This window comes from Adiantum capillus-veneris, chromosome 2 (genome assembly GCF_014529385.1).
Source record: "Adiantum capillus-veneris isolate H3 chromosome 2, ASM1452938v2, whole genome shotgun sequence".
Lineage (NCBI taxonomy): Eukaryota > Viridiplantae > Streptophyta > Polypodiopsida > Polypodiales > Pteridaceae > Adiantum > Adiantum capillus-veneris.
The window spans coordinates 101,079,105-101,094,943 of record NC_140932.1 but is presented as its reverse complement, the minus strand read 5'-3'; the positions used below and the strand labels follow the sequence as shown (position 1 = coordinate 101,094,943).

Sequence of the window (15,839 nt, the reverse complement as noted above, 5' to 3'; positions counted from 1 at the left end):
AAATTCGTGCGACCCAAATTTACAAGATTACACAGCCCGATTTGTAACACAGCCCGAATTTACAAAACTGTCCCGAATTTTCAAATCGACCCCCATTTACATATGTGACATTAAAATGCCACATACTTCAGTGAACGCATGCGAATGTGGTGGTTAGAGCACATGTACAACATGGGAAAGGTCATGAGTTCGAGGCTCAAGGTGCGGATTGAATTTACCTACTCGCCTGAATTTATGTGTTGGCTCGAATTTACACGATCACCCGAATTTACAAAAACGCATCCGATGACCTGAACGACCCCCACCATTGATCCCATTTGAAAATGCTCGAGCCAAATGGTGCGGAGGCACTGCAACCCTTTCACTTGTTTCAAAAGGAGGGAAGAAGATCAATTTCAATCTCTTTATTTGAGCCTCGAGACTGTAAGGTTTACAAACATGTTGTTCCGAGCATGTGGCCTGTGCGAATCCTCCCTTATTAGCGGCATAATCACTTCGTAATGTTGACACGTCGACAGAAACTAATTAGCGAGCACCAAGTCACCCAAGTGGTGACCAATAATTGGTTGAGAGATGTACCAGTAACCAGATGGCACGTGGATACCGATTGGACATGTGTCTACCTCGCCACGTGGTGGCGGTAGATCCTCTTCTTATATACTTCAAAGTTGAAGGGGGTAGCTTATATTCCGAGAAGTCTCTCTCTCTCTCTCTCTCTCTCTCTCACACACACACACACACACACACACAAAAACGTGTGTGTGCACGGATCAAGTGTATATACACCCCCACACCCCCCCAGTTCTGCGTTTGTGTGTGTGCAGGGATCAAGTGTATATACACCCCCACACCCCCCAAGTTCTGCGCGTCCCCCCGTGAATTTTCCAGTAGCCATGGCGGCCCTCATCTCTCCCTGCTCCACCCACGTCCACTTCTGCCTAGCTGGCAGCCAACCTCTTGCCTGCTCCTACTCCTCCTCGCAGCCCTTTTCTCTTCGTCAAAGGTCTCCATTGCACCTGCGCAGGCGGCACTTTGGCGTAATTACAGCTGTGCAGGCAACGCCTGCCGAGGACTCCCCTGCTCCCGCAGACGATAAGCTCACCGATGTTACTGTCCAGGAGGTGTTGGCGCAAATCCAAGTAGAGCCCAATCCTACCAAGCCCGCCTCCAGAGGCGGAAACATCAAAAGAGATACCCTTGATGTAATTATGTTCCAGGTAAGTTTATCTTGGGGTGTGTGTGTGTGTGTGTGAGAGAGAGAGAGAGAGAGAGAGAGAGAGAGAGAGAGAGAGAGAGAGAGAGAGAGAGAGAGAGAGAGCGCCTACACCTCCTTGTGAGTGCAAGTATGACACTTGCAGAGATTGTCCATTTGCACACATGCATACTTCTGCATGGCTATCACTGCTTGTGCATGTGTGTGTATGTATGCTTCACCTCTGTGTCTACATCTATGCGAGCCCAGCATTGCTTGTGCGTGTATGGACCAACACATGAGATTGGCCACTTCCACACATGTATGCCCCTACATGTATGCACAAGCACCATAACTTTGGTGCAAGGGTTGTGCCCGTTCTGAGCTTACTCAGAAGATAGAGCGTTCATTGACACAGGGTTTTAACTGGGAATCATGGAGATCAGAATGCTGGTATGACATTCTTATGGGCTATGCGAAAGACCTGGCGGAGGTCGGTGTAACAGACGTGTGGCTGCCTCCAGCCAGTCACTCTGTTGCACCTCAAGGTGTATATCTCAAAACTTTTCTCTTGACCACATGGAACCTTAGTAATTCTTACAATGCTTAAATTTCCTCTATGTAGGTTACATGCCTGGTAGACTCTATGATCTGAATTCTTCTCAGTATGGAGACGAAGAGAAGCTGAAGCAACTCATTGATGTATTTCATGAGCATGGAGTCCGCTGCCTTGCAGACATAGTCATTAATCATCGATGTGCCGATAAGCAAGATCATCGAGGTGTATGGTGCATATTTGAGGGAGGTACACCTGATGAGCATCTGGATTGGGGACCGTGGGCAATAACCAAGGACGACTATCCTTACACAGATGGGTCAGGACAGCCTGATACGGGCGAAGATTTTGGAGCTGCACCTGATATTGATCACACGAATGAGCGTGTGCAGCATGACCTTGTCAACTGGATGAAATGGTTAAAATCTGTAATAGGCTTTGATGGGTGGAGATTTGATTTTGCAAAAGGGTTTGCAGGTCACTTTGTAGGGCTGTATATCGAAAAAACAGAGCCGGAATTTGCGGTTGGTGAAGTATGGACAACCTTGAACTATGGTGAGGAAGGTTTGCAACCTAATCAAGATAGCCACAGGCAGGGTTTAGTAAATTGGGTGCACTCAACCGGCAATCGTGCAACGGCTTTTGATTTCACAACAAAAGGCATTTTGCAAGAGGCTGTACATGATCAGTATTGGAGACTGAGAGATTGTAATAACAAACCACCGGGCATGATTGGGTTTTGGCCGGAAAAGGCAGTCACCTTCATTGAAAATCATGACACCGGGTCTACGCAGCAGCATTGGCCTTTCCCCCGTCACAAAGTGATGCAGGGCTACGCCTACGTCCTTACACATCCAGGAATTCCTTGCATTGTAAGATATTCATTACTGTTTTACAAAATCTACTGTTTTTTGCAGCTCAATATCCACACAGATGTTACATTTCGTTGATTCTTGAGTGTGGTTTTGTTTCTTTGCAGTTTTTCGACCATTTTTATGATTGGGGCTTAAAGGATGAGATTGTAAATCTGATCCGCATCCGCAAACAAAATAACATTAGAGCAAACAGCAATGTGAAAATACTGGCAGCAGAGCATGACCTATATGTGGCTGCCATCGATGACCGAGTAGTAATGAAGATTGGGCCAAGGTTTGACATTGGTGATTTGGCTCCGAATCCACACGAATGGGAAGTTGCTGCTGTGGGGCATGAGTATTGTGTATGGGAGAAGAAAGGGCCACCAACGGAGCAGGAGCAGCATTCGCAGGTGGGAAGTGACAATGCTTCCGCAAATGAAGCTTGCACATAAGGGTGGTGAAGGCTTATATCTCTAACATGGAGCTTGCAATTAAAGCTACTAGTAATTCTGAGATAATACACATCTAATCTTTGTAAGAGGGTAGGAGGGAGTAATAAATGCAGTGCGGTGAGATTTCAACTTAACATGAAACTTTCCGCCTTTTGAGGAGACCAACATCCGGGCGGCCTGCACCAACCGACTGCTTTTACGCATCAAACGGCCTCAAGAGTCGCTGACATGATGCAAATGTATTGCATACTCTGAGAGTAGGGACTGTGTCTGAGAAATAATATGTGGAGGGCAATACAGATAGCTCGAACTATGCGGAAGCGTTTTTTGCATAGGAGCAAGATCGCTCTATGTCTCCCTCCAATATAGTTGCACAGCTATTCTCTTCTTACTTGGGATTGTACATTTTACCAACTTGAAGATGAATATTTCTGTGACATTGACGTAGCAATTTTCCAACTCCTTTATAGTTCATGCTGCCAAAATGCTGCAAGGGTTGCATATAATTAGTAAGAGAGGATTGACCGCGCCTGAGAAATTATAATAATAGGTGGAGGTCAATACAGATAGTTCTGAACTATGCGGAAGCGTTTTTTGCATAGGAGCAAGATCGCTCTATGTCTCCCTCCAATATAGTTGCACAGCTATTCTCTTCTTACTTGGGATTGTACATTGCCAGATTGTAAGAAGTGCTTCTTGCATAGTGATGACCGCTAACTGACGAAGCAATTCTCCAACTCCTTTACAGTTTATGCAGTAAACGACAAAAGGAAGCTGGTTTTCCACTGTATGCTGTAATTAACTTAATTATATAATTAATATTGAATATGAAAGGAAGGGCGTTGTGGTCCTGTGCTCTCTCAACTCTCCTCTCAAGACAATATTTACCTTTGGACATCTCTTGCAAAATCAAAAGCCTTTTTTCCAAACAACAATATATAACAAGATTTTTCTATCACCCAAGTGTCAGGTCTAGAGTTCAACTCCTCGTCGGCTAGATCTTTAAGGTCTCTTGACGACGTTAAAACTTTCTTCTTCTCTTCTTCTTCTTCTTTCCAATGATTGTGAGAATTTTACAGAATTAAGATACCCTCTCTCTCTCTCTCTCTCTTGTGCCATTCCAAATTCCACTCTCTTTCTTTCTCTATCTCTCTCCAATGCAAAATGCAAGCCACTACCTTTTGTTGCTCTTAAACCATTGCACTCTCCTTCCCCCACACACACACTCTCTCTCTCTCTCTCTCTCCCCTCGTTAATGTTGCGGATATCACCAAAAATTAAACTACTCTCTTTGGGATATTTCTCTATCTATTTGCGGATGGGATCCCCCTCCCTTCCGACATTACCAACAAATATCTCTATACAAAAACATGAACTAAGAATCCTTTTTGTGGCCTAATATTTTTAATGTTCTTTTGTTCAATGTATCAAACAGAAATAAAGAATCTCAAGAATTTTTTAGCACTATACTATCTATTCCAAAAAATTATGTTTCGTGTACATTGAAGACCACAAATCAATGAAAGCGATTAATTATTTATAGTAAAGATTTTATGCTATAATTTACCGGGTGCAATAATACAATATCAAGGCTTGCAGCAGTTAACAAAGAATAGATGATGGTAGTACTCTCTCTCTCTCTCTCTCTCTCTCTCTCTCTCTCTTCACAAACAAAGATACTCATAGTTGACCATGTACAGAGACAAGTGATGAGTAAGAGAGAATTTTTATTGCACTCAAAAACATGTTTCAATGTGGAGGTGGAGGGGGGTAAGCCAGCAGTAGAAACATTTGTGATGGAATGCCATATTGTCATTGGTATGAGATAAAATTTACGTATCCATGCAAAAAAGGAAGGGGAGGAACACCCATCGTTGGAGGCATGAAGAGACGAAACATTTGTGATGGAATGCCATATTGTCATTGGTATGAGATAAAATTTACGTATCCATGCAAAAAAGGAAGGGGAGGAACACCCATCGTTGGAGGCATGAAGAGACGCTCAACCATGTGGTGTTGAGATAGTGTAGGATCCAATGGAACATCGGATTCCATGGTGGATGTGAAGTGTGTGAGACTCATGGTAAGAGTGCTAGTAGGAAACATGGATGGATGGGAGGATGGACATGTATAGATGTAGAACCCGATGGTAGCTACATTGATATCGAGTGGGAAACCTCGTCGATATGAAATTGCTACCATAGACTTAGCTAAGATAGTGTATGATGGGAGCAATGCATTTCTAGGAGTGCCTCTCATATATCTTTATGCAAATGCAATGCCGATTGAGAGTTTTGGGGGTGAGTGAGAGTAGAGGGGGTGAGAGGACGTGGGGTGGGAGGGGGTTAGGGAGGTGAGAGGGTAGGGAGGGAGTGAGGGGGCATAGGGATGTATGATAGTATACGAGGGGATGTGGGTCTAAGTAGGGGGGAGAGAGAGAGTGGATGAGCGAGGGGTGGAGACGTGTGAGAGAGAGGGGGATGTGTGTTACACACACACACACACACATAGAGAGAGGGAGAGAGATGGGTATGTGCGTGTGAGAGAGGGGGAGTGGGTGTGGGACAGAGAGAGAGAGAGAGAGAGAGAGAGAGAGAGAGAGATTATTATCGTCCTGTGATGTGCTATGTATAGGACTGAAAAGCGATTCTCGATGCTCCCGTGGAGTCGCAATGGAGAGCCCACAGTGAGGTTGGGACTTTGGAGAGGAAAATGTGTAGATTTAGGTCATGGCGGGCTGAAAATGTGAGGGAAGCAAGTTTGGAGTGAGCAAAAGTTGAGCACCCTAGTAGTGTGGCACTCAGACTTTCGAACTTCCAGTGAACATAATGTGCAGATTCGATTTATCTCTTCTCCAATGGCCCATTTTCTTGTCTTGCATTGAAGTGAGCATCATAGGCTCAAGCCATGAGAAGATTTTAGAGGTCTTTTGAAGGGCCTTTTAGAAGAGAGAGAGGAAAAAGAGCTCCTCCAATGAGAGAAGAACCAACGTACGTAGAATAATAGATTGATACTAATAAAAATATGATGAATGTGTCAGCGATCCTTGAAAACAGTCATCTTTTCATTCAATGCAAGCATTTTTTTCATGAGGTAGCTATCACTCATTCAATATGGCTTTCATCATCACTAGAATGAGAAAAAAATGAAAGTGTCAACTATGCATCTTTTCATTCAATGCAAGCATCTTTTTCATGAGGTAGCTATCACTCATTCAATATGGCTTTCATCATCACTAGAATGAAAAAAAAATGAAAGTGTCAACTATGGTAGAATTTGAAGCTTTTAACATCGCCAATGCGTTCGAAACGCCCAAAAACCAATTATCTACTTGCCATGTTCTGACACCACGAGAAAAAGAAAATACTAAAAAACCCATGCGCTGTTCGACAAAAGCTCCCTTTTTGGGAGTTTTTGGCAGTTTCTTCCTCTCTGGGTGCCAGAAGGAGACAAGTAGACGTCCGTTTTTTAAGGTTTTTCGGCATTTCGGATGCATTGGAGGTGCTAAAAGCTTCAAATTCTACCACTAATTGACAACTTTGTGATTTTTTCTTCCTTTTAGTGATGAAAGCCATATTGAATGCACAACACCTACCTCATAAAAAAAGCACTTGTATTGAATGAAAATGTGACCATTTTCAAGGATTATTGAAAATTTAGGTTCACTTTTGAGAGTGTCTAATTGTTCTTTTCAACGCACTCAATAAATACAAATGCATTATAAAAAAATATCATAGGAAGAGAGATGAAATTTCTTAGTCACTCCAAATGAGCTCAAAATCTCCTAATGATGATCTCTTTCAGCAAAGAACATGGTTTTGTAGTTGGGGACAATATAGGCTAGGCGGTGTAATATATGAAGTGTAACACGCTGGGTTCCTTCCAAGCCGTATTACATTGGCATTATAGAAAAGCTTCTTTTACTTAGAGTCCATTGAGGCATCATTAAGCAAGTATAATGCATCTCATCTGCCAAAATACTTCTTTATATCTTGTATCCATCCTGCACTCAAGATCTTGCTTTTATGCGTCTTTTGAACTTTTTCTCTTACTACCCATGCAATTGTAGGAAGTGGATGTGAGGGGTTTTGGCGCATCTTTATCATGTACTCCACAACCCTTTCCATGTCCATAACCTCAATTGGAAGAGATCACAACTCAAGAAGTAGGAGCATATATGGTGTTTGTGTCTTAACCTCGAGAATTTTTTAAACAAAATTCTTTTAAACATTCTCAAACTCTCTCTAAGTAGACTTTGAGATGCCCCCCCCCCCCCCCCCCCCCCCCCCCCCCCCCCCCCACGCCCCCACCTTGAATGGGTTTGAGAACCAAAATCAGCAAAGCTTGTATTAAGAAAAAACTATGTTCAAAAGGATCCACTCACAAACTATATTTACAGACTATCGCCTTCGTCCGAGAACTCAATATAGAAAATAAAATGGAAAAGATTATCTGGGATGCTAAAATTCCCCCATTCTTCTGTGTCAACTTTCAAGATGATGTTCCATTCATCGACCACTACAAAAGAGGCTAGTATCTCGCAATAGGAGAAGGACATGGATAACCTGGAGACCTCTGGACTAAAGATGAGAGAGAGTATGACGCACTATGCCACGTAGTTGAGTAAAAGTGCAAAAGTGAGAGTAGATTCTTGAAACCCTAAATAAAAGATGCGGTTGAACTTGGCTATATGGGATGATTCATGCAACAAACAACTCATCAGGGAAGCTATACGGAGCTTGTCCAAATATAAGGGTGATTATAGGGGATTTCAAAGATGACCAAAATTTGTTTGTCCAACTTACATGTCTACATACCCTCTTATCCTTGGGTAGCCATACATCACTGCTACTTGTATGGAATCAAAGATGATGGGCAGGAATTTCACTGACGTGATCACGATCGTGTGATCATGATCGTATGATCACGATCGTGTGATCACGTTAATAACACAAGTAATTACACATAAAAAAGACGTGATCACAATTATTGTTAACGTGATCTTAATGGTGACCTGCAAAAACCAATAGAGATGGTAGGCCTACTGGGATTTTACATTTTTCCGGCGGGCCCGCCGAGAAAATAAAAAATCTCGGTGGGCCTAACTGTTTATAGTAAACCTCTTCTTACTTTGGCATTTTAACTAGGAAAATCCCTGGGGAGTGTATCCGAGGGAGTGGTACACTTATCTCCTTGTGAATTGACCTAAGGTTATAGAGTCACATGTCCTTTTTTGGGCCGAACGTGATTCTTAATACGGTAACCACTTCTAAAAATATTTTGAGTCCTTCACCAAAAACAAAGGTATGAAGCCAGAAAAATTGAAACTTTGGAGAGTCGTGCTCATTGTGATGAAGACATTGGTCCATAAAAGGACCGAAGTTGTTCTAGAAGATGAACATATTTAAATAACGAGTTGATAGTCAAGGGTCAGATGCCCTGCGCTAGTGTATTGGGTATATAAAGATCCTTCAAGTCTTGCTTTTTCACCATCATAGATTTGAATTGATATACATTGTTACTACACATATGAGAGCTATAATCCTTAATTGGGTGAAATTATCTTTTATATATTGAATTAGATGCATAAAGGGGTTACGATCCTTGATTGGGTACAAGTAGTCCTCAATTGTGTAGTTGTATTGAATATTTCACTGACTTGTTTTATGAATTGGTTTATATAGGGAGTGCATTATGTATTATGAAAGATTGTTAAAGCATGAGATGGCCAATCATCAACATTATTACTTTCGTGTGTGTTTTGAAAATAGATGCGTCTTATTGTTTTCAAATTCCAGAGGATGTATATCTAATCATTATATTTATAATTGCATTGACAATTTCATATCATTGTTGTATGCACAATGCCATGTAGAGAGTGCATTGCAATGTGTATGTTTGCTCATAACATATGTGGTCGATATGTGGAATTGACTAGAGTGCTTTGCAAATCTCATATTGTATAGATTTGATTGATTTCTTATTGATTGTTTTTCTAAATATATATTGAAAAGAAGAAAAGAATTTTTCAAAATGAACATCTAGTTCTTATGTATTCAGTATTAAATTGAAAGCAATGGAGCAAAATGTCGGCACAAGTGATACGAAGAAGGCAAAGAATAAAAAAAGCCCCTAGCAAACATGGGTTTTGAATCTTAAATTAAAAAAATCATCTCCTAGATTCAGTCTAACAGACAGACTTAGTATTGGAGTATAACTTGGCCTAAACAAGTTGAAGGTTTAGCCAGACAATTTCTACAGAATCCTTACAAAGTTGTCATTGGTTCATAAGCTCTAAAAGCCAATCATTCAATTCTACAAATTGTAGAAGTTGTTCTTGAGAATGAGAAATACTCAAAATTGGTAGATCTATTGAAGAGAATGATGGATGGAAGTAAAGTGATTATATTTATGGAAACAAAAGAGGTTGTGATCAAGTTATAGACAACTTTGAATGGATGAATTTGCATCTTTCTCTATTCACGATGATAAGAGTAAAGCTAAACGAGATTGGCTTCTTTTTTAATTTAGATATGGCAATAGCCCTATAATTACAGCAATAGATGTTTTATCTCGGGGTTTGGATCTGAAGGACATAAAGCACAAGAAAGAAATCGACAACAAAGACCGCACCGACATTCACAATGAGGTCATGTCAAGGACGAAATGAGTTTGGAGGGGGCGAGTGTTGACCCATGGGTCAACAACATGACATAATTCAATTTCCATACCAAAGTCTTATTTTTTGAGAGATATAAAATCATGCGGATTATGGTTAAAAACATCGTTTATAATGAGTGATTATTATAGTTGTAGAAGCCACGGTGCAATGGCACTTCCAGATTGTAAATGCAAATCTATTTGACCCCTTGAACTCTATTTTGGTTTAACCTATAGTAGCCTTAGTATATAAGGTACTTAGGTCATTTTGTAAAGAGAACGTAATCACAATCAAAGTTTTAAGCTATGTTGATTGTGTGTGTGTGTGTGTGTGTGTGTGTGTGTGTGTGTGTGTGTGTGTGTGTGTGTGTGAGAGAGAGAGAGAGAGAGAGAGAGAGAGAGAGAGAGAGTGAGCTTCATCCTGACGCTACTTTCTCCTCGCTCTTGGCAATGGAGATTCAACTGCACCATCATGATTGGCTCGGAGAGAGCTACACAACAATGCCAAGCAGTCCTCGCGAACCGGACCATGTGTGCTAATGCATCTACGAGCTATCTGTGGTTGTAAGTGTATCAAATGATGTTTGTTTTTTGCATCATGGTGTAATGTACAGTCTCCTGCCTCTTTTTCCTCTACACTGCATCATTCTTTTATTGGTTACCTGTTAGATTTGTGAACCCCTAACAATGGGATCCAAGAAAGAATTAGTAGCGACAAGGATACAAAGTTTACTTCCAAGTTTTGGAAGGCTCTATTCGAAGCTTTAGGAACACAACTATGTTTTAGTTCAACATATCCTCAGACTGATGGATAGACAAAGTAGGTAAATCAAGTAATTGAAGATATCCTCCAAGCTTATTGCAGTAAAGAAACATGCAAGTGGATTCAATTTCTTTCCTTGGTGGAATTTGCTTACAAATCTTCCTTCCATAGAAGCATTGGGATGTCGCCTTTCATTGCTCTTTATGGACATGAATGTATATCACCCTTGAATTTTCCTGATCGTTCTATAAGGGTAGAGACCTCAAAGAGAATGTTGGAGGAAATGGAAGCACAAACCAAGGCCATACGACAAGATATTCAAGCTACTAAGGACCGTCAAAAGCATTATACAGACCAAAAGCGATCCGACCGAATCTTTAAGCAGGGTGACAAATTATTTCTTCCAGTCTATCCAAAAAGAAGCAGCCTATCCTAAGGGAAATTCAAAAAGCTTAGTCCTAGGTATTGTGGTCCTTACAAGGTAATCAAAGTACTCAATGACCAAGCTTACAAATTGAAGCTGCTTGAACACATCATAGTCCATGATGTATTCCACATTAGCCTTCTAAAGCCTTACATTCCAAATCCCAGTCATGCCTTGGGTGATGAACAAATTGTAATGCAATAGCAAAGCGTGTTTGGACTCCAACCAAATTGTATCCTTGAAACTAGAGAAAGAGCCCTTAGAAATATAGTAATAAGAGAACATCTGGTAAAATGGAAACACTATCCCACAAAAGATGCCACTTAAGAAGATTAAACCTCTCTTTTCAAGACTTTCCCAACTTTGGTTGAGATGATGACATCTTAAATTCTTAAGTTGGGGTGATTATAAGATTTCCAATTTTTGTAATTAAAGGAAAATGTACAAAGCCTATTTGAAAAGGCTTGATTCTGAAAAAATCAATGAGAACTTGCCCAAATCTAGCAGAGATTGGTATTTGTAGAATCTTAAGCACAACAATAAAATAGCCATAAATTTTTAGAACTCAATTCGAGCAAAAATCGACCTTGCTAGTCTCTCTAGAAGTTTTCCCGATTAAATCCACTCATGAAAATAATTGAAAGCTTTTAGTAATTATTAAAGCACAAGACTTTTAATCATAATCTATTAGATATTTTCCAGATATTTATCGTTAAAGCAAAAAATGGGCTTGAAAATTAGCAGATTTGAAAATTAAATTGGGCAAGTGCTAGAAGGGGGCATCATGGACCTGCCACATATAGTTTTAGTAGTAGGAAGCACTAGTAGGAGTTAGGGGGCTACTTGGAGTGCAAGAAACTGCTAAACACAACTCGTGTGTGCCAGACAAAACTACAATTAGGTCCTATGCTTCTCATTTGGAGTTAGACTTGGAGACCTTGGCCAAAAATCTCTCGTGCTTAGAGAGATTCTTTCCAAAAACCACAAAGAGAGCAAACCTCTTGTGATTAATTAAGGTAATTAGTGGTAATCCTAGTTGATTAGTGAACAATATATTAATCTATATCTAATTTTCTTGATTATCTATTAATTAGAAAAGATTAAATCTCTCTTTATTATTAATTACATTCTTATATGCTATTAGATTGTTGATTACCTAACTTTTAATTATGATTAGTAATCAAAGAATTAGTAACCTCTATTAGAACTCAAATTGACTAATTCTGGACTTAATTTAGGAAAATATATCAATTAAGTTTATATAATTCAAATATAATTTTCACAATTGGTACATAGTGCTAAGAAGCTATGGAAATATTTCATAGTTTTTAAATGAATTCTAGTATTTAATTAATAAAATATTATCTAATTTCTAGCTTAAAATTATAGAAAAAAATAAAAATATAGTTTAATTAAGCATGGTATAATTATCAAAGAAATATCTAACTGTTAAAAACCCATGATAAATAGCTTATAATTAGTTAATTATTTTAGTAATTATCTTGACCTGAAAACCCTATTTTTGGTTGAAAAGTAATCAAGATAATTAGCAAACACGTTTAAAAGTTAGTGAGATAATAAATAGAGAAATAAGTAAGTGTTAAAAATCCGTGATAGTGATCTCATATTTAAATAATTAATTTTAGCAATTATCTTGACCTAAAAATTCTATTTTTGGTTGAAAATTAATTAAGATAGCTAGAAAACATGTTTAAAAATTAGTGAGATAATTATCAAAGAAAGAACAAGTGCTAAAAACCCTTGATAATTAGCTCATCATTGGTTAGCTAAAAGAAGTAAGTGTTAAAAACTCGTGATAAATAGCTCATAATTAGTTATTTAGTTTTAATAATTATCTTGTCCTAAAAAACTCTATTTTTTGATAAAGATTAATCAAGATTATTAGCAAATATTTTTAAAACTAGTGATATAATTATGAGAGAAATAAATAAGTTTCAAAATCTCATGATAATTCACTCATAATTAGTTAGCTAGTTTTAGTAATTATCTTGGCCTAAAAAATCTATTTTTGATTGAAAATTAATCAAGATTATTAGCAAATATATTTGAAAGTTAATGAGATAATTATCAAAAAAAGAAATATGTGTTAGGAACTCGTGATAATTAGCTCATAGTTAGCTAGTTAGTTTATACTAATTACATTGATTTAAAAACACAATTTTTAGCCAAAAACAATGGAGATAAATAGTAAATCCATTTAGAAGTTTCTTAGATAAATTCTAGAGATATAATACCCTATTAGGATATTGAGGTAAATATATCTTCATGCGATAATTACTATAATAAATATCAACCAAAAACTAAGCCATTTTGGACTTAATTAAGGGGAAAAATCAAGAAAATGACTCAAAAGTTTATAAGATAATTAGAAGAGCCTAGAAATTCTATAAGAAAGCTAAGATAAAAATATCTTATAAATATAAATAACTAGGAAATTACTATGTCGAAAGGTTACTAATTCTCATTACAATATGAAGCAAAAAAAAGTTTACAAAAGTTAGTCATGGATTCTTATGACTAAATTAAGGTATAAAAAGTTACAAGAATGATTTCAATCCACAGAATCTAATTATAAGACTATAAACAAATAAATTGCCTCCTCAAGCTTTTAGTGAAAATAAAAATTAGAGTAATTCATGGAAGTAAATTATGAAATTTCTATGGTAAAGTAAAGTTTTGCTAATTACCTACTGATTAGATGTACTTTTTATAAGGGTAAAATTCATGGCTCCCAAGAGGACCTCGGAAAACTAGCCAACTAAAGAAGATGATAGTAATACAAAGAGGGCGAGTGCCGCACATGACCACAAGGCCGGTAGAAGCACTAGGCCTACGGACGAGTGTTCGAGCCCCTGAGCTTGAGAAGATACTTGACCAGTCATAGATGGGTCTTCATTAAGTCATAAGTAGTTCAAATTATTTTTAAGTGATAACAATGCATCCGTTAAAGAGTGTATAAGGACTTAGGAAATGATAAAATTAGCCGGAAATCAAAAGGGTGATCTTCCAACAAACCATCGCGCAATTGTTTTAATCTAGGAAAGAATTGGTTGGGTTAGCCTAATTGATCCAGGAAAGAAATGGTTAGTCATCCTTAAAACAACTTGACTCAAGACACCTTCGATTTCTCAAAACATTTTCACTTCAAGAAATGAATAATGATGGCTTTTTATCCACGGATGAGTCGATTACCCCCATGTACAAGGAGTTTTTACCCTGTACATATGTATGTTTGTTTATATATCTTAGGATATCGGTATTGTGATGTCTCTTGATGTCACATATGCTCCATTTATTCCTCGAGATTTATTCCTTGAAGGAACTCTCAGATCCATTCTTGCACCGCATGTTTTTCTTAAAAAAATCCCTTATATATAGACTATCTCATAAATGGAACTTGCATTAGGTAGTAATCTTTTGTTTCTTATGGGCACCCTCCATGCATGGAAAAGTACTTCAAACGTCAACAAAACAAACTTAGTAAGAGCGTAAACCAAAGATAAATTTTTCCCATTGAGGGGTGCATGCTAGAATCTAGAGCATACATCCATAGAAGGGCTATCATGACTAACCATTGCTATAAGATTTCCACCTTTGTGTAGTAAACAAAATCTACTATGGAGAATATTGAATACACAAATCAATAAAACTTTGATCTTAACATACTTGGAATTGGTATTATTGGAATCATAAGAATATATTTAATTTAACCAATTTTTTTTATAAATCAAATTTGGATTAAATCCAACCATCAAATCACCTTTGGAAATTTTCACAATTACTTTAATAAATTAAATAAGTGGAAGCCTTGGTAGATATTCTATCAATTGGCTAGAAGATATCAAACCACATGGCCTAGCACATATTTTATCACATGGGCCATAAAATTCAAAGCTAGTAGAATTGAAGTTCAAGTTGGGTAGGTAGTAGGGGGAGATATGTTGACATTCTCAAGATTGATCTAGCAGCACTGATTACGTGAGGAATCTCGAGGATTGCTTAAGGGAATTTCATACTTGCCAAAAACCTATAAATAGACCAAGAGCCCTTACAATTCTCCTCAAACTTGGAGACTTTGGAAAATTCCTTGACGCTTGAGAGACTCTTCATAATTTTTAGTATATATTAGGGCTAATAATATTGTCTTTGAGTAAGAGAAAATATACCAGACCAATATAGATAGTTTTATAAATATTTTCAAATCATCCACAAACTATCAAAAAGCTGTGGAAATTATATCAAAATTATATTTCTAATTTTTGATAATTATTAGAGTATAAATTATCTATCTTTAAGCTTCTATGTAATGAAAATTTTACAAATATAACTTTAAAAGTCATGAGATATTTATTAAAGAAGCTATACACTCTTACGAGTGGTGATAATTATTTTAATGATTTTGATAATTATAAGATCCAAAATTCTCTATTTCTAACAAGAACTTAAAGAAGAGAATTGTTCAACTAACTCTGAAAATTATGTGATAATGTTGAGAGTTAAAAAAAATTGTTAAAAGGTTGTGAAATTATTTTTATCATATATTTAGTTTTGCTAATCACTATGTCCAAAACTCTTTGGTTTTAGTAGAAAATTGAAAGGAAAAATTAGTAAATTAACCTGGAAACTTATGAGATAGTTTTTAGAGTTAGGATATATTGTTAGATATATTGTTAGAAGCTGTGACAAAGTATCTTTATCAAATATTCCATTTTTCTAGTTATTATTTCCAAAAATCTATATTTTGAACAAAAAATAAAGAAAAGAACTAGTAAATTAAATTAAAATCTTACAAGATACTTTTCATAGCTAGACTATATTATTAGTAACCCGTGATAAAAATATCTTAATCATATATTTAATTTTGATTATTAGCACGTTTTAAATGCTCTATTTTTTACAAAAAATATTGTAATG

At 37.4% G+C, this 15,839-nt stretch overlaps 1 protein-coding gene across 1 annotated transcript; it reads left to right on the top strand.

The window, feature by feature from the left end:
* Positions 1-792: 792 nt before the first annotated feature.
* LOC147463285 (alpha-amylase type B isozyme-like) lies at positions 793-3,908 on the top strand. The gene is made up of 4 exons (XM_086487885.1): positions 793-1,217; positions 1,611-1,740; positions 1,818-2,620; positions 2,728-3,908. The coding sequence occupies exons 1-4, from the start codon at positions 894-896 to the stop codon at positions 3,055-3,057; spliced, it is 1,587 nt and encodes a 528-aa protein (XP_086344011.1). The 5' UTR covers positions 793-893; the 3' UTR covers positions 3,058-3,908.
* The last annotated feature ends 11,931 nt before the right edge of the window (positions 3,909-15,839 follow it).

Coding starts and splice junctions, on each gene's coding strand:
- LOC147463285 (XM_086487885.1), top strand. CDS start 894: ATGGCGGCCCTCATCTCTCCCTGCTCCACCCACGTCCACTTCTGCCTA. Junction 1,218..1,610: donor TTGATGTAATTATGTTCCAG/GTAAGTTTATCT, acceptor TCATTGACACAG/GGTTTTAACTGGGAATCATG. Junction 2,621..2,727: donor ATCCAGGAATTCCTTGCATT/GTAAGATATTCA, acceptor GTTTCTTTGCAG/TTTTTCGACCATTTTTATGA.